Below are 18,522 nucleotides of genomic sequence, written 5' to 3'. Positions count from 1 at the left end.
ATAGAGGATGTGCCTCCCTTGTCAAACAAGTTTTATTATCAAAGATAATCTGAGTAAATGCAAAATGCAGTTTTCAAATGATGGTTTCAGTTATTTAGAGTAAGAAGCTATCCAAGCCAACCTATGTGGAAAGGTCAATGTCTCCTAAACCTAATATCTGGTCCTGCCACTCTTGGTGGCAATTAAGCAACACTGGAGTGTCTCGGAGCTTACAATTATTTTTAAGGGCATACCACAGCGTTAAATCAGATTTAAGTCTGGACTTTGACTAAGCCACCTAAGCAATTCTGAGGTGGTCTTGCTGATGTGCTGTGGATCATTGTCCTGCTGCATAACTCAAGTATGTTTGAGATTAAGGTCATGAACTGTTGGTCAGACACTCTCTTTTAGGTTCTGAATCAGTGATGCAGCCATCGACCATCATGCTACCACCACCACGATTGTCTGTCTATGATATGTTGTTTTTCTGAAATGCAGTGTTAGTTTTATCCCAGTTGTAAATTGATCCACACCTTTCTAAAAACTTTCAGTTTTGTCTCATCATGCCACAGAATACATTCTCAAAGTCTTGGGGATCACCTTGGTGTTCTTCTTGGTCAGCAGTGGTTTTTCCCTTGGAACTCGTCAGTGGAGGCTATTTTTGCTCTGCCTTTTTATTGTTGTTGAATCACTGGCCACAACTGAAGTGAGGCCTACAGTGCTGTACATGTTTTTCTAGGTTCTTTTGTGACCTCCTGGATGAGTCTGCAATGTGCTCTTGGAGTCATTTTGGTAGACCTGCCACTCTTGGGAACATTCCTAACTATTCCATGTTTTCTTTTATTGTGGATTAAGGCTCTCATTGTGTGAGCTCTACTTCATGTTGTCAGTCAGGTTCTGTTGAAATAATCTCTTGATTCTACAGGTCTTTGGGTGGTTGGAGCTTTTTTCCTTTAATAGATAAAGTCATCATTACACAACTGCAAATCATTGGCATCTTCAACAGATTAGTGTAAAAATTAAGAAACATTAAAGGTCAGATTAGAATAAAATGCATGAAATTATTTCAATAATATGCAGTGCCTTATCTTTAATAGCTTGAGGCAGCACCATTTGCCCTGCAATGGACTGGCAACCTGTCCAGGGTTTACCCCTCCTCTTGCCCATAGACTGCTAGAGATAGGCACCAGCTCCCCTGTGACCCAGTGTGGAAGAAGTGGGTATAGAAGATGGATGGATGGATGGCAGCACCATTTGTCTGAAGGCAGCAGTTCAAAAGGTTCATATATAGAGATTTTAACAAGAAAAGTTCAGTCCCATGTTTCTGCAGCTCTGACACAGCTTCCTTCACTATCCTCTGCAGGGCCTTTGTGGCTGTCATTTTGGAGCTGGAATAAAGGAATGTTCCCACATATTGCCAGTTATCCAGATTCAAAGCAACCAGAGGTTAACTCAGTGCATTCAGACTAGTCCTGAAAAGACCCAAAGATTGTCAACGTGCAAGAAAGGTCTAAGATCACAGTGGATATATGGAGGAAAACTGTACAAGTGGCAATACTATTTTAATGTTTACCTGAACTTAAGTGGTTTTGTTTTTGATGTTTAAATGGATTAGCATAGTTTTGTTCTTGGATGACTGAATGCCTCTTTAATAGAATGTTATTTATACAATTATTTTATAGCAATTTGGGATTCATGGATTGAAAGAGAAAATGTACAGTGTGAAGTCAACAGTTCATATCTTCACATCAAGCAGTTTGTATATCAACAGCTGCCAGTGATTTTACAGAGTAAATACATTTAAGTGTATTGGCTTCAATGGAAATTTTCGCAACGACCAGTTGGTACTTTTTTACCATAATTGATTTTCCATTTTTCATAACTATCATATGTCCCATACCTGTGCTGGCACCCTGTTAACTAACTTGTACTGTGAGATCATGTTCACATTAGAGGGGAGAAGTATTTGCGCCCAATAACTAAAATGACCAGAATTTTATCCACATTGAGCAATAGTATTGCCCTTAATCAGATGTCCTCCACATTTTTCATGTCAAAATTCTACACTTTTCTAGGGTTCTCCCTCTTTTTATTAGGTAATTCTAAAATATAAATCCTAAGGTCATAATGAATATATAAGTATAACTCCAGTGGTCAGGCTTTAAATGGGAAACCTGTAAAAGCCACACGATGGATGGATGGATAAAACGGATTTATGTGTTGATGGATGGACAGATGCTTGATGTATATACATTTTAGGTAAAGGAATGGATAATAGAGTCTGGCAATGCCAATATTTTAATCCGTTAATTTTCTTTTCACACCTCTGCAAGCCGGGAAACAATAAAATCGCATGCTTTCAGGAACCTTGTGTAACGTTTTGATCTTGAACGCTTCTTAACGTCTTGCCGTGACGTCAGGGTTTAGCGACTTCACACATGCGCATTGATGCCCAGCGCTGATGCAAGAAATATCTCAACCCAGAAGTGTGGAAGTGATCGAGGGTTAAGAAAAGTTGACTGAATTTTCTCTATTTCAACCCATAAACATGTCAGGAGACGAGGTAAGAAAGCCCAGGCTACTCTGTGTTTAGTCCGTGTTTGTGTGGGAGCTTCGGAGGACGCAGATGGTTTATTTCTCGGTCCTTATCGATGACTTTGGGCCTCGGCAGTGTTGCTCCCCTCCCTGTCCGCGGCAGCTCTCACATGGCCGCGGCAACCGGGCTAACAGCGGCCCGAGCAAACCAGACAGATATTTTTAAAGCAGCGAAATGTTCTGCTGAACTGGGGTTTATCAAGGCGTGTGGATGATTCATATTCACTGTAGTTCGTAAATCTGACGTGTCGTAGCCGTTGGAAGTCTCAAACTGAGCGGGTGATGTTAGCTACCTAGAAGCAGCGTTGCTAACCGTTCATTTCTAACAGCCACCCAGATTTAGCGTAGTTTGATGCCTGACTCCAACTGCTGTTAGAGCTAAAATAAAACCGTGATAGACAGCACCACTATGGCACCTGTTGATGCATTGTGTCAAGAACATGCAATCGTTTACTGCATATAAAGCCCCTTTTGCGTTTGTCTCTAGTCTGTATTCCTTGTGACACGGTTTAAAACTTTATTCATCCATCCTTCTGTTGGACTGTCCGTATAGTCATTCATCCATCCTTTCATGTGTCATCCATCCGTTTGGCTGCTTATCAACCCGTTTATTAATCTGTCCATCCATCCCTCTGTTCATCATCCATCAATTATCTTCTGTCTATTCATCCATCAAACAGCCACCTGTCTGCCTGTCCGTCCTTGAAACTGTCCATCCTGCTATCCGTCTGTCTCTGTCCACCTAACTGTCCATTCCTCCCTTCTGTCCCTCCTCCTCCACACTGATCCTATTGGAAATATCTGCCCTACACCAAAACTCAACTTCAGTATTTCTGCTTTAAAAATGTGCTAAAAAAAAAGAACTCTGGAAATTATTTGTCGGGAATATTCATGAAATTTGAAATAAAAAATGTTTAGTCAACCCTGGGTTCAAATGACTTAAGTATACAGAGATATTAAGCATGTAATATTGTCCAAAGTCCCTCGCTCCTATATATTGCCAGTTATTCAGATTCACATGTTCCTGAAAGCTTGAATGTCATCATGTACTATTTTCTTTACACTTTATGTATTTAATTTTGTGCCAATTTGGTTTTCCTCCATTTTTTTTTTTTTTAGATGATTTTCGATCCCAACATGACCAAGAAGAAGAAAAAGAAGAAGAAGCCCTTCATGCTGGATGAGGAAGGAGGAGAGGGGGTAGGAGGCGAAGAGGCAAAGGAGGTGGAAGCCAAGGAGGTAGAGCTAGAGGTCGGAGAGGACAAGGACGTGGATATAGATGAAGACGGAGGCAGAAAAAAAGGTTGTAAAGAAAAAGTGGTTACTTGTTTTCAGCCACTATGCAACATTAGTCTTGATGGAAAGTATACGAGACTATATTTTAGCAAGTCTTGTTTATCTTTGCAGAACTATCTGATGATTTGAATGACTTGAACTTCTTCAACCAGAAGAAAAAAAAGAAGAAGCCCAAGAAATTTGAGAATGACATAGAAGAAGGATTAATGGTCGGTCAATAATAGACAGTATTTTTAATTTTTTTTTCCTTTCCCTCCCCCCTCCCCTACTTATAGTTAGTCATTATACTTCTTACACTGAGTTTCTCCTAATATTGGTAAAAACCAGGAGCTGAAAATCGAAGGGGAGCAGAATGAGGCGCCTGAGGAGGACAATGTCGATTTCTCTGGCAAAAAGAAGAAGCCAAAGAAGGTCGACTTCGAGGAGGGAGAGTCTGAAAAAGATGACGGTAGAGATTTTAACAGCTTTCCTTGAATAGTACGAGGGTAAAGATGGCTGCGTTGTTTTTACAAGGTTTACATACTATGTTTGCAGCACTGGAGGATGACGAGAGCAAGAACAGTGATGGAATTTCGTTCGTTTCCTCCTTGGGACCAGCGTGGGCTGGCACGGAAAGAGACTACACCTATGATGAGGTAGGACGGCACAGGAAACAAACGGAATGAGGTATTGTAGTTGCAGTGTGTGTTCAATTTTACAGCAACATTCAGTTTATTTTTATCGTACCAATTTACATAACAACATCTCAAGGCATGTTAACATGGCAAACGGCTCCGAAGTCTTCTAGAATTAGGTTCAGTTCAAATAAGTCTATTTCATTCCAATACTCCTATCATATAGTCATATTCATCTTCAATCCAGATCAGTTGAATGCGATAGTTGGTTTTAGTTGATCATTTAATGCTACTTGGTAAAACGTTGGCTAAGGAAGCATAGGTATTGCATCAACCCCTTCCTCCTGGGCAACCATGTTGTGACGGTGACAGGGGAACCCCTTCTTTTTACCAAGAAGAAATCTTCAGAAAACTCAGGCTCAGTATTAATCTACTGCAACCGACTGGGGACTGAGAGGAACCGCAGAAAAACACAGAAAGAGAACTTTCCATGGGAAAGAAGATCCAATGGCATACGTAGTTGATGGCAGCATTGGATTACAACTAAAAACAGAAGCACTGGACCAGCAGTACTTTTAATGGGAAACTGAGGAAAAAGAAGATGGACACACACAGTTAAGGAGAACTGTAGCTCCATTTAGTGGTGCTGTCTGGAAAAAAGACACAGTTTAAAATAAAAGCGCTGAGCCAGGACACTTTTCCTCAGAAAAGAAAAAGAATCTGGGTACACATAGTTAATAAAGGTAATCTCTTTGTCATTGGCACTTCCCATGAAAGATACACAGAAACACTAAGTTAGGAATACTTTTTGTTGGAACGACAAATGTGGAGACCACGCACACTTAGCAGCATTAGCTCGGTCAGCTCTTTTATGAACACCTGTCTGGGGAAAAAGACACGGCTGAAAGTAGAAGCAGTGAGCCAGAGGCACTTTCTATGGATGTAAAACAACACGAACAGACAATATTAGCTTTGTCGATCTTTTTTTCTTTTTAAGATGGGGGGTATTTTGGAATGAGAAAAAGATTAAAACAGAAGCGCGGAGCCAGGAATAATTTCCATAGGAACGAAAATCAGTGAAAGCATGTACACCTGACAGCAGTACTAACTCAGTCTAGAAAAGGAATATAGCTAAAAACAAAAGAATATGGCCTAGAGTCCTTTCTCTAGGCAAGCAAAACAATAAGAGTACACAAATTTCATGGTAGCTGTAGTTCTGTCACTGGCTCTACCCATGAAAGACGCACAACTAAGAACAGAAGCACTGAGCCAGGAAGACCTTCAATGGGGGGAAAAAAAACAAGGAGAGTATATACAGTTAATGACGGCATTAGGTCCATCAGTTCTTTGAGACGCAGCATCTAGGAGCGAGACATGGCTAAAACACTCACTATGGGATAAAGAAACAGTGAGATTACACTATCTTAATGAGAGCAACATCTCAGTCAGTGGCTTTGTCCAGGAAAAGGACATAGTTAAACCCAGAAACCCATCTCTGCTTTACTTCTACGCACGTATCCTACCCCAAGTTAAAACTACGTCTAGTGATGATTATAAACAAATGTTTGAGTTCTTTGTGGAAGATATTATCCCATAAGTTGTTGTTTTTAATGTCAGCTCCTAAACAGAGTTTTCAACATCATGAGGGAGAAAAATCCTGACATGGTGGCTGGAGAGAAGAGGAAATTTGTGATGAAGCCCCCTCAGGTGGTCCGAGTGGGAACCAAGAAAACATCCTTTGTCAACTTCACAGATATCTGCAAACTGTGAGTCATAATGGCCACCCTCATTGTGTTTCACCCACTGACCCAGGTTTGTCAGATAGCTCATGCTTTTTTCTTGCTCACAGGTTGCATCGTCAGCCTAAACATCTTCTTGCTTTTCTGCTGGCTGAGCTGGGAACAAGGTATGCTTTTTTTTTTAATGGTGATATGAAACTCTAGTGTAATGTTGAACATTCTTGTTCTGAAAAGATCATAGATATTTGTATGTGAGTGCACTTTAATAACATTTGTTCCTGATTTTTGTCTTTCTCAGCGGCTCTATAGATGGAAATAACCAGCTTGTGATCAAAGGCAGATTTCAACAGAAACAGATAGAAAATGTGTTGAGAAGATATATCAGTAAGTTGGAAATGCCTCTACTTATTTTTTGAGCTAACTTCGATCATATTGCTTTTGCAAATGTAAACCAGAAGGATTGTTTACTCTGTAGGGACATGTTTGGAGGGTATCTTTAGAAAGCGTTAGAAAGCCAATAGGAGAACGTAGCCAATTTTTTCCAAACACTAATGCAACTCTATCAATGCATGTTTAAATGCATTGATAGAGGATTTGTTCTAGTGCTGATTACTGTTTGGCAGCACAAACTGACAGGCTCCGTTTTATGCATTCAAACACAAAAGCAACCTGTTGTTTACAGCAGCCTGTGTGCCGCTTATTTAACAGGATACAAACAGTCAGAAGTGCTAACTTTATACTGAGAACTCACTAGATCCTTTATGCCAGTTGCCATATTTGATGCAAAACCTGGAGTTGCCTGGTGAGCTAGAACTTTCCCAGTAGGAGTTGCAACAAGGTCGCATGAAGTTAAATTTCCCTAATGGGAACTCCGAAAATATGACATTCAATAACAAAAAGAATACTCTGTTAGTCCAAAATTTGCAAATGAATGCTATGCTGCAGTGTTGTTGGATTGTGGGTAATGTAGTCTCAGGATGGTCATGAAGAATTTGTTTGTATTGTCTGGTTAATCAGTTTCCAGTCTTGTTTATTGAAGCCCGTGTGTCCTGAAATCCTAATGTCCGTTCCTTCCTGCAGAGGAATATGTGACGTGTCACACCTGCCGCTCCCCAGAGACCATCCTGCAGAAGGACACTCGTCTTTACTTCCTGCAGTGCGAGACGTGCCACTCCCGTTGCTCCGTCGCTAGCATCAAGACTGGCTTCCAGGCTGTAACGGGCAAAAGGGCGCAGCTCCGCGCCAAAGCCAACTAAAAGGCCAAGGCACCTGGGCCCCCTCCCTCTTATAACGACCTCTTTTCCTAAAGCCGGAGTCAAGTCGCCCTTATTGATTTGCTTAAAGAACTCTCTGAATCGAACTGCGGGAGTTTGGCTGTTGTTTTGTTGTCATTGCCTGTACAGACAGGTGGAGAGTGAGAGCTCCTCTAAAAGCAACAGAAAAGGTTCAGTTGTAAAGCAGGTGATGTTCACCAGAAAACACCATTGGATTTAATGCATTTGTTTTATGGTTTAGCCGATTTTTACATTTTTTTTCTCTTTTCTCTCCCACTTCACACATACCAGAGAAGAAGACAAATAATTCATTTATACCACAGCCAGTCAGATTGTGTTAAACTAGGCTGATCCACATGAGAGTTTTGCTGCTCTTTTGATGTCTGTCTATATTCTCCTGCTATTTGACTAAACTGAAAGCTGTTGCAGTTTTTATTTTGGCCCAAATCACAAAACTCTGTTTAGGTTTCTGTATAGCTGCCTGGCGTAGGGAGAGATCTAATTGACAGGGCTATAATTAATTTATAGTTTAAGCCAAATTAGTAAAATATGTTCTTTATCTGGTTTGCTAATGGCTTTACTGTCAGAGTTGGAAAAAAATAAAACTTTTGGGGCTAAAAAAAAAAAGAAACTGATCAACATGACTGATGTGGTGAGGCTGTGAGAAACAAATACAGTGAGTTCTTTTGTTGCATCAAGGATTTCTAAACATTACATCAATACCTTTTTTCAACCTGATTTGAGCAATTTAAAATTAAAATTTTGTCAAAAAAAAGCTGGTTTTCTTGGGTTTATAGCAAAAAAAAATTACAAAACCTCAAGGTTTACTTCTTGCTGGTTGATATTTTAAGAACGGGTAAAGACATTTACTCCATAAATCTACCCAGAATTAATTTGGTTCATGTGCTGCAGGGCACACGATGTCAGCTCTGCTTTTGTATGAGCCTAATGTGGATTAGGTCGGACTAGTTGTTTTAAAACCGGGTTTTTACATAAATAAAATGTTCTCTCTCCATTACTTTCTTTTCTTGTGTCATATCGGGTATTTCAAAAGGCAACATAAACCCAAAACGGAAATGTACTTTTCTTGTTTGACATTTAAGTTACCGACAGTGTCAATCCACTAATATGGAGGCCAGAAATGAACCCAGAAACAAGTCATTGCTTTGCAGATGTGTTCATTCACAACGCATTTTGATGGGGTTTTATGTGATCATGCAAAGTAGTGTGTAATTGGGAGATGGGAGAAATTTTATTTTTTATTCAAATCCAAAATAGGACATGCATTTGTATTCACCTCCATTTTGTCAATACTTTGAAGAACAACCTTTTGCTGTAATTACAGGTGCAAGGCTTTTTGGGATTTAAATCTCAACCAACGTTCCACAAATAAGGACTGATATTTGGTTCCATTCTTGGCAAATACAATTGGTAGATTGAATAAAGCCTGATCAGCTGTTTTCAAATATTGCTGCAGCTTCTCAATTGAATTTAGGTTTGAACATTGACTGACACCTAAATGTGTTTCCGGTTAAACCATCACTTTGTATCTGTGGCTGTGTGTTTGGGGTCGTCCTGATGGAAGAGGAATCTCCAACCCCAGTCTGAAGTTTTATGTAACCTTTAAAAGTAGGGACTAGTGGAAAAGGGGTATAAGAGGTGTTCTTCCAGTTTGTCTCTTTAATTAAATTCATCCATCAGCACACACGCTGGCTTCATTGATATTTCAAAAGAAAATGCATCCCCACATGAGGCAACCGCCATGTCTCATCACCTCCACTCTCTTGATGGGTCTATATCGAATTTCTGTACCATTCTGAGCAAAATGTGTGATTTCAGGGCTGTGTAAAATGGTTCACAAGCTAGACGCAGTAACTTCGAATATCCACTGCCACGGACGCTGATTTACTCACAATAAGGTCTACTACATTATGAAACAAAGCTGGCCATAAAACAATGAGTAAAGCAGCTTTTATTTTGAAGGTTCTGAACGGGAAGTACCGCAGTATTTAGCTTCAATCTAATTGGCTGACTTTGGCCTCGAGCGAAACCGTTGTTGAGAAAGGTTGAGGGTGACGCAACCGACGCTAGGAGTTCGGAAGAACAGTCTAGAACAACGTTAGGTTAGGCTGAAATATAAAATAAACATGCCACGAGTTTACATTGGACGCCTAAGTCATCACGTCCGCGAAAAGGACATTCAGCGATTTTTCAGCGGATATGGAAAACTAATGGAAATTGATTTGAAAAATGGGTGAGTTTTGATTGAATATACGAACAGTAGCTTTGAAAACCGCTGATGTGAACAACGTAAGTGCATGATATTTGAACGCTGTAACAAAACATTTTGTTGTTTCAGCTGGTAAGTTTAACTGCCTATAAAGTTATGTACGGGTTTTGACTGAGCATAAGTCGTTTGTGTTTTAGGTTTGTACCGTCTTTCTAACCCGTGTAGCAAATGTCGCATGGCCAATATGGCGGCTTTGTATTTTCTACATTGCAGAACTAGCGTGGTCCGAGCTAGCCGCTTGATGTTGTCCGTGTGTTTAATTTTATTTTATTTAATCAAGTGCCTAATGTTGAACCATATATTTTTTTTTCCTGTAGCTATGGATTCGTGGAGTTTGAGGACAACCGGGATGCCGACGATGCCGTGTACGAGCTAAACGGAAAGGAGCTGTGCGGAGAGCGGGTGATCGTCGAGCATGCCCAGGGCCCACGGCGAGACCGAGACAGCTACGGTGGGGGTTACTGGGGTGGAGGGCGCAGTAAGTGCAATCTGTTTCAAGATATCCTCTTTCCCCCTCCCCTCGGGGTGAGGTTACGATGTAAAATAGGAAGAGAACCGTTCTTTAGCCATTTAACTTAGATTAACCAGGTTTTTTTTTTTTCTCATATTTTTGTCCGGATGGCTCGCATTTTTTCATTTTCTTTTTCTTCAGGTAAATAATCTTGATTTAGAGCAAGAACCTTGGGATACACGTATTTCGTGCATGCCTCTTTTTATTCTCTAAAACTTGATGTAGTGTTATATTCAGTTTCTTCACGTTTTTTAGCAGTATTTGGACTAAGCTAAGTATCTTATTTTCCCAAACTCATCTGTGGTCTTGTTGAAATTAATTTGTTCGCCTTTTTTGTGTAGCTCGAATCCCACCCCGCTCTAAAATGGTTTTCAATTTCATTAATGGTTGCTGACCCGCATGTTTTTGCTCCTCTTGATCATGGACCGTTTGGCATTAAACAATGCTTCCTTGATGGGAATGAGCAAATAACTACAAGTCAGGGTGTAGGGTGATCCATAGTGCTCTTAATGGTTTAAGATGATTCATTTGTAAGTTAAAATTCTTTCTAATATTTCTTTGAATCATTTACTACACATTTACTTTATTTGAACAGACATGGCAAGCGTAAACTGTGCTTGGAGGTTAGGACTTAACAGTTTTTCTTAATTTGTGTATTGCTAACTTTGGCATTTCTATATATTAAACATTAACAAAAGTCCTTGATGTTTCAATTTGAAAGAGTCCAGCTGCGGGCTGAGGCTGAGAGTCCATTGAGGCTAAAGATGACTGCCTGTCCCGTTTGGCCTTGGCTTTCACCTTACAATGTGTGTGTGACCTTTGCCCCCCTTGATCCTTGGCTGACCTAACCGGAAGCCATGATGACAGCAGCCTTTTGCCAATAGGCCAGGGGTGATGGTGAGGATTGCCATTGGTTTCTATGTTGACAGCAAACATGACTGGATCGGCTGTAGTTGACAACTTACAATCTTAAGAAAATTTGTAAGTGCAAAACTGGGAAAAGAGTGTTCCAGACTAGCATCTGGTAAGGTACCAGTTAAAATACTTTAAAAAAAAAAAAATATATATATATATATATAAAAAATATATTTATAGCACCATTTAGACTCGATTTAATTCACCAGTGTCCTTTAACAAAAATGTGGATGCCTCCTCTCTTTTTGTTACAGGGTTCAGAGGACCTGAAAGAACATCACTGTTCAGCCAAAGCATTTCAATATCATGTACTTTCGTTAAAAGGGCATTGTTTTGCTGGAAATGGAAGCAGTGGTGTTCTTTGCAGCAGCAAACCTCTTTATGACGTGAATGCTACAGACCTTAAACAGTCTGTGCAGTGGCTGTTAAATCTTTTATCTGAAGCTTTGTGAAGGAAATGGGGATTTAAGGGACTCCTATTTGAGTTTATTCCCCAGTTCGATCTGGCCTGTTTTTATTCAGTAGTCCAGACCAGTAGTTTTCTTTTTTTTTTTTTTTTTTTTTTGGACTCCTTGAGTTTAATTTGTTCTAAAACATATTTGTGTGTGCTGTCATCTTTAAAGGTAGTGGTTACAGCAGCAGGAGCCGCCCCGGAAGGGACAAGTATGGACCTCCAGTCCGTACAGAGTACCGTCTCATTGTGGAAAACTTGTCGAGCCGCTGCAGTTGGCAGGACCTCAAGGCAAGCCATTTCTGTTTCCTCATTTGCTCAGTTAACTGTTGAAAACTGAAACTGTGAGCATGTAACAATATTTGTCCCTATTTAACTGTCTTGTTAAGGACTTCATGCGGCAGGCAGGCGAGGTGACTTACGCAGACGCCCACAAGGAACGGACCAATGAGGGAGTAATTGAGTTCCGGACCCACTCTGACATGAAAAAGGCTATTGACAAGTTAGACGGCACAGACATCAATGGGCGCAAAATTCGGTTGGTGGAGGATAGACCCCGCAAACGAAGGTCTTACTCTGGGAGCCGCTCCAGGTGGGTTTCCTCATGGATTTCAATGATTTAAAAAAAAAATTTTTTTATAACAAACTTGAGTTGATCTATTTTATTAAAAGCTATTCTGGAGATGTAAAATGTTTGACTCCTCCTGTCATCAGGTCTCGAAGTCGCCGCCGCTCCCATAGCAGAAGCCACAGGAGCTCAAGGAGTCGTTCCAGATCTCACTCCAGGTTAATTTGGATTTAAATATGTCATCTAGATGCAATAAGTTATTCTTTTGAATCCACTGTAACACTTAAAAGTTTGCATACATGCTCATATTATAATTATTTCTCACCCCCCCCCCCCCCATTAGATCTCGTTCCCAAAGCAACAAGAGACGGCACCATTCTCACTCCAAGTCTCGTTCCAAGTCAGGAGAACGCAAGTCACGCTCTCGCACCCATAGATCTCAGTCTGGGTCCCACAAGTCCAAATCTCGGTCACGGTCACAGAAATCCCGTTCCCATTCTGCTGATCGCAAATCAAAGTCCCGTTCTAGGAGCCGCTCTAAAGTAAAGTCGGAGCGGGATTCTCGAAGCAGATCCAAGGAGATGGATGTGGGTGTTGACAACAAGAAGTCCCGCAGCCGTTCCGCTTCTCCTGTTGAGAATGGAAAAGAGGAGTGTGCTGCCAAATCAGCTTCCCGCTCCCCGTCCCCACAGGAAGAACGTCGTTCTAAATCCAGAGAGAAACGTTCAGCATCCCGCTCAATCTCCCGCTCAAGGTCCCGTTCACGATCTAGATCAGCCTCTCAGGATTAGATATGGAAAACACGTTTTGTTTTTAGTTTTATTATAATGCTGTAAATAATGAGCAGCGTTGCAGGCTTCTGCTTCCTTACTTTGTTTCTCTTCTTCTAGAGTATCCCGTTTTGACATGTCATCAATAAATGCACATTTTCAGGGCTATGGTTTTGCAATTGGTATTAAGAGCTGCTTCTGAAGAAGATGTCTCCTAATTTCTGAACAGTCTTCCGGTAAAGACTTTGTTTCCTTTCTCTCAAATTTCAACCTTTTTCTTTTTAAAACTTGTTTTCATTAAAATCCTTTTTTTTTTTTTTTTTTGGCTTTGTAAGAGAGGTTTAAGTGCTTTTTGGTTGCTGCTATCAATTTGCTTGTGGTACACTATTTGCCATCATTCTTGCTTTCCCCAGATTATCATGTAGTGCATAATTTGATTCAAATACATTTGTTTTGTACCCAAGAGCAGAGTTGTGTGTGAAGTATTTGATATTGATGCAGTTTTTCTCTTGATCATTTCTTTTTCAACCTTTCTTTTGGAGGATGCAAGAACCTTGTCGTTAAACATAACTGCATGGGAAGAGTTTCTTACATTTGAACAACTTGCATTGTAGTTGGCTTAGTTGTGGTCTTTTTTTTAATAAAGTGTACATATGCTGTGCTTTAACAAATGCTTTTTGCATTTCCACTAAATTCTTAGATAAATTGAGGCAATGGTTAATTTAAATGCTAGTAGACATCAATGCCTAATTTGCAGTGTCACATTTTCCTCAACGTCCAGGTTAATTTAGATATTTTTTTTTCTTTGCTTTTCATATTTGTGCTCTTTAGTTTTTTCCCCAGGTTTAAAGTATTCTCATACTGGACCTCTTGCATTCGCAACTGGATTCAGATGGTCTGCATTCTCTAGAAAGACGAGCTGAATGCAGCATCTTTGTCTTGTCCAACAGATTATTTTTGCTCCCTATGATTAAGATAAAAATGATTGTTTTGTTAATTGTATGTTCAATTAAAGATCTTAATAAAATAAACATGTGACGTGCTTTATTTAAGAGCACTGACTGCAGTATCGACGTGACCTATATCGTGCTAATTATGTAAGTGGTCCTCCATGAAAGTGGTTCTAGCTGTGAGAACATCCTCATGTTCTCCATTTTAAAACGAAAGTCTTGGACCAGTATGCAGTTTACTTGACAAACCAGAACATGCCCACTGAAGTGCTGTTAAAAATGAAGCGTCTGCAACACAAGTCAGGAAAATAAGCGACCAGCTACTGTGTGGTAGCTACACGCATGCGCAATTTGAGCTCCGGAGCCGCAGGAAAGCAGCGCTGGTAAGCCAAATGTCAGTTTCCAAAATGTTGCCAACGCCTTTAGTTTCACGTTTATAACTGTTTTAAACCGACACATGGGCATTCCGCGTTGTCTTTTATAAGAACAGCCTCCGGTTTCTGTGTTGGCTTTTTTATTTATTTTTTTAAATATCCAAGAAGTACCTCTTTTTTTTTTTTAACGGTATGGATGTAATCAACCGGAAACCGTTCGATATTTGGGGAGAAATAAACTATGACCTGATTAAATTTAATGACTTAAATTCTTTGAAATAAGAAGACTAGGCGGCTGCATTTTTGTTACTACGGCGTCCGACAGGTTTAACGTTGTAAGGGTAAGACAGTAAGACAATGTTCATTCATTGAAGATGCTTCTGGTGGAATTATTAGTGAGGTTTATATATATATATGTATATATAATTGTGGCTTTTAAAGGACTTGATATTTTGGTTTTACACATTTTTTTGGCTTATGGATTTCAGATCCTCCGCCATTTTAACTGAAATGCTGTATTTTTGTGTATGTATGTATGTGTGTGTGTGTGTGTGTGTGTGTGTGGACTTGGCTTGTGCGTAAATATTGGCGTGTCACCATTGTTGCCTTATTTCATTGGATGTCATGGATGGTTGTTTGAAAGTCATACTGGCCGTAGCTGTTTTTTAATTTTATAAATCTAAATTAAGCGTTTCTCTAAGACAGGCTATGTTATTATTGTTTTATTGTATTTCTATTAGAGCATCCTCTCTGGCTTTATCTGAAGTCGTTTGATACATCTAGCTACTGTACATCTCATTCAAAAAGAACTAGAGGCCTGTTAAAAACTGAAACTAGATTTCTAACAGTTTTTGCATCAAATCTAACACAATCTTTTGGACAAAGTGAAAGTATTGTAACAGTGATTCAAATCTCTTAAAAAGTAAAAACATAATAGGTTTTTCAGTATTATTTCTTTACTACCTTTTTTTTTTTTTTTCAAATTATGTCAATAACCAACTTAAAGTAGTGTATGATTGTGAAGTGTAAGGAAAATGGTACATAGTTTCCTAAATGAGTTAGATAAATGAAGTCTCTTTGGGAACATCCGTGTGGAAACTAATGAGAACCAAGGATCACAGTTAACCGATCACAGAAAGGGTTAGGTTATAAAACAATATAAGCTTTGAACATCTCACAAAGCTCTGTTCAATCCATCCCAACACAAGACTTGAAAATTGATGCTTAGAAACTTCCATTCAGTCTGATCTTGCTAGGAAGAAAGGGTGAAAACGTCAATATGTGGATGTGCAAAGCTTGTAAGGTCACACCTCAAAAGACTTGGAGCTGTTACTGCAGGGAAATGTGGTTCTATGAAATATTGTCTGTCTCAGGGGAGGTTGAAAACAAATGCACACAAGCCTTTTCAAATTTGTATTTGTAAAAAAAAAAAATAAACAATCATAATTTTTTTTTTCCCTTCACAAGTATGAGTCAGGTTATATAAAATACATTCAAGTTTGTGGATGTGATGTGACAAAATGGGAAAAAGTTTAACTGGTATGTATACTTTTGCAAAGAACTGTATGCTGAAAAAGATAAAATTACAAAGAAACTTCACACATTTCTGAAACTTTCCTTTAAAAAAAAACCCTGGTTTCTTCTAAACATTTCTCGAAGTAAGCTTCTTAGGCTTTTAATGCCGTTTTTCGTCTTGTCAGCGGCCCAACACAGGAAACAGGGACCCACCAATATGAGTGGCAAAGTAAACATGGATACTCAATCCAAAGAACCTGACGGCACACCTGCTGACCCATCGGCCTCCTCTGCCAGCGAGACCATCCTCATCTCTGACAGTGTTGCCAAGAAAGCCCGAGCCCAGCCTCACACCACCACCACAGCTCTGCTCCTGCAAGGTAAGAAAAATCGACCAGCTACGAATAATGTGTTAGTGCAATGAGCTGATGCTGCTTGGTTCTCACATTGTTAAAGAAATAAAGCAGCCATAATTTGGAAAATCCTAAATAAAACACAGCGTTAGTTGCCATCAGCACTACCTCCTGGTTTGTCTGGCAGTTCTTGACATGATCTCCGCTGCACTTTTGTTTTGTGAAGTTTCTGATAAAGCTAAAAGGACCCATGTTTTTGGCTGTCGGGCCCTATTAATGTGACGTTAAAAGTAGTGTATTTGTATTTATATTGCAAATAATTTAGCCATAATGCCCTCTGTACGAATCAAGGCATCCCAAGTACTACAAGAGATTCATGTACATAATTTCAGTTTTAGAGACATGCACTTGACATGGTCAGTAGAACCCTCCTTGGGAGGAAAGCCCACTTTCCTCCAAAAAATAGCTGATTGATTTATTTTAAATTCTTTCTTTCATCTTTTTTTTTTTCATTTTTAAGAAAGAATAGAAGCTAAAAATATGAGTGCTCAGTTACATCAGACTTGTTTTGCTTTTTGAGGGTTCATAAAACAAACAAGCCCAGCCAATCGAGCTGGGGCGTGTTCTCACTTGTTGGTGTTTGCTTGCTCAGAATGCCAGACTACTTTCTTCTGGTTTTGCTTTTTTGCTAAAAAGAATGTTTCAATCCTCAAACAAAATTCAATATCAGACAAACATTACATTAAAGAGATTAAAAAGAAAAAAAGGTATTCAAAACAACCTGGCAAAAGGTGAAAAATAACTCTACTTTTGACAGAAATCATTCTTCCTAAGACTTTTGGGAATATATTGTTTTAAAGTGGCACTTTTGGAGAACCTGGAGAACTTGCCAACACTGATGGAAACATGAAGTCTGCTCTACCAGAAAATCCTGAAGGAGAATGTCCAACTATCTTCATTTCAAGCGCACTTGGATTATGTAGCAGGAGACTGATCTAACACACACCAGCAAGTCCACCTCTGAACAGCTCCTAAAAAAATAGGGTTTTGGAGTGGCCTGATTAAAGTCTGGACTTAAATCTGATTTAGATGTTGTGTTTGAAAGCCTTTCAATGTGGCTGAATTAAAACAATTCTGGAAAGAAGAGTTGGCCAAACATCCACCACAGTGATGAAAAAGACTCATAGCTATCGTTGGGTAAATTCAGTTTCACGGTTGTGTTCCAGCTTTTCTACGTTTTTTTTTGAGAAAAAAAAACCTTGTGATGACGACCAACTGAACTGCTTTTCTGACATGCCAGTAAATGGTTGCTTTAAGTGTTCCCAGTAAGTTACAGCAGGAATAATGTGTTTATAGGGATAAATGCACTGTTTTCTGCAGCTCCCCCTTGTCACCAGAAAGTGGAACTGACTCAAGCCCTCGCTGTGGCAAACCCAGGTAAAGGCAGCAGACCAAATGAGATAGCGGCCCCCACCCTGACAGCACAGGTGGGGGGTGCTTGTAGCATCGTCCATGTCCTTGAGTGGAAGGAGGGGATGGCCATTCTGCCCAGTAGCAACCTCAAGGTGAGGTCCTATTTCTGATGTGATGTTATGGACCGCTGTGTGCAGAAAAATGTAAGGACCAGTGTATGTTAGCTTCTGCAAGATGCTGTTAGGAAGTTCTTATGTAATCATAAGCAGGTTCTTTTATTTACTTATTTAGTTATTTTTCTAGATAATTAAATATTTGGAAAAATAGTTTTCTAACGGGGGAAAATCTTCCTCTTGTGGAACAGAAAGAGTTCGAGTTATATTAGATAAAGAAAACAGAAGCACTTTTACACACTTTGTCACGGCTTCAGGGACTGAATCTGACTTTTTTACACAAATTAGTCTTCTTCTGTGTGTGTTGCAGTTCTGTGTGAGTGATGTAGGAACTCTGAGCACACTGATAACCCCAGGGACCACTGGCGGGACCACCGGCGGCCCCACCAACCCAGCAGCAGGGACTTCTGGAAGATCCATTGAGGCAGAAAGCGCTCCAGACAAACCAGGTACGGTCATCGCACCTAGGATTTAGAAACAACTGGAAAAAAAGACAAAATACTGCATTTTAATGATACATTTTCTCTTTTAAAGCAAAATACTTAGACTAATTAAATAGTAATGTCCCACACATGCTCCTTGTGAGATATAGCCAGGATTTAAATGGGGATATTTTTGAGGAAGGATGGAAACAGTAAATATTTGGCTTGACTTTTATGACACACACACCAATGTTGACAGTATATGGCAGAATCTGGTCAGTACAGTTGTGTTACTAAGACCACATTGACATTATTTACAC

The 18,522-nt window shown here is 39.7% G+C and overlaps 3 protein-coding genes across 10 annotated transcripts in view; all 3 read left to right on the top strand.

Annotated features, from left to right (window-relative positions):
* The first annotated feature begins 2,386 nt into the window (after window positions 1–2,386).
* eif2s2 (eukaryotic translation initiation factor 2, subunit 2 beta) lies at window positions 2,387–8,515 on the top strand. Its single transcript, XM_047365208.1, has 9 exons — window positions 2,387–2,542; window positions 3,694–3,877; window positions 3,982–4,079; window positions 4,198–4,318; window positions 4,405–4,505; window positions 6,102–6,250; window positions 6,334–6,390; window positions 6,522–6,607; window positions 7,304–8,515. Exons 1-9 carry the CDS (start codon window positions 2,528–2,530, stop codon window positions 7,477–7,479), a joined length of 987 nt encoding a protein of 328 aa, XP_047221164.1. The 5' UTR covers window positions 2,387–2,527; the 3' UTR covers window positions 7,480–8,515.
* A 1,031-nt stretch (window positions 8,516–9,546) lies between these two features.
* Window positions 9,547–14,033, top strand: LOC124868222 (serine/arginine-rich splicing factor 6-like). Its single transcript, XM_047365198.1, has 6 exons — window positions 9,547–9,751; window positions 10,105–10,265; window positions 11,837–11,955; window positions 12,054–12,256; window positions 12,379–12,450; window positions 12,576–14,033. Exons 1-6 carry the CDS (start codon window positions 9,645–9,647, stop codon window positions 13,021–13,023), a joined length of 1,110 nt encoding a protein of 369 aa, XP_047221154.1. The 5' UTR covers window positions 9,547–9,644; the 3' UTR covers window positions 13,024–14,033.
* A 141-nt stretch (window positions 14,034–14,174) lies between these two features.
* l3mbtl1 (L3MBTL histone methyl-lysine binding protein 1) overlaps window positions 14,175–18,522 on the top strand; it is a 31,638-nt gene continuing 27,290 nt past the window's right edge. For 2 of the 8 annotated variants that reach the window (XM_047375078.1, XM_047375110.1), the window contains exons 1-4: window positions 14,175–14,335; window positions 16,027–16,221; window positions 17,575–17,759; window positions 18,091–18,229. In XM_047375078.1, the coding sequence (XP_047231034.1) occupies window positions 16,059–16,221; window positions 17,575–17,759; window positions 18,091–18,229 (487 nt within the window). In that variant the 5' untranslated portion in view covers window positions 14,175–14,335; window positions 16,027–16,058. Of the gene's footprint in view, window positions 14,347–14,386; window positions 14,668–16,026; window positions 16,222–17,574; window positions 17,760–18,090; window positions 18,230–18,522 lie in introns of those variants that run through there. The other 6 variants (XM_047375093.1, XM_047375085.1, XM_047375053.1 and 3 more) reach the window with 5 other exon arrangements.

The sequence above is a fragment of the Girardinichthys multiradiatus genome, chromosome 1 (genome assembly GCF_021462225.1).
Source record: "Girardinichthys multiradiatus isolate DD_20200921_A chromosome 1, DD_fGirMul_XY1, whole genome shotgun sequence".
Classification (NCBI taxonomy): domain Eukaryota; kingdom Metazoa; phylum Chordata; class Actinopteri; order Cyprinodontiformes; family Goodeidae; genus Girardinichthys; species Girardinichthys multiradiatus.
The sequence above is the reverse complement of the archived record's forward strand: the minus strand, read 5'-3'. Positions and strand labels throughout refer to the sequence as shown.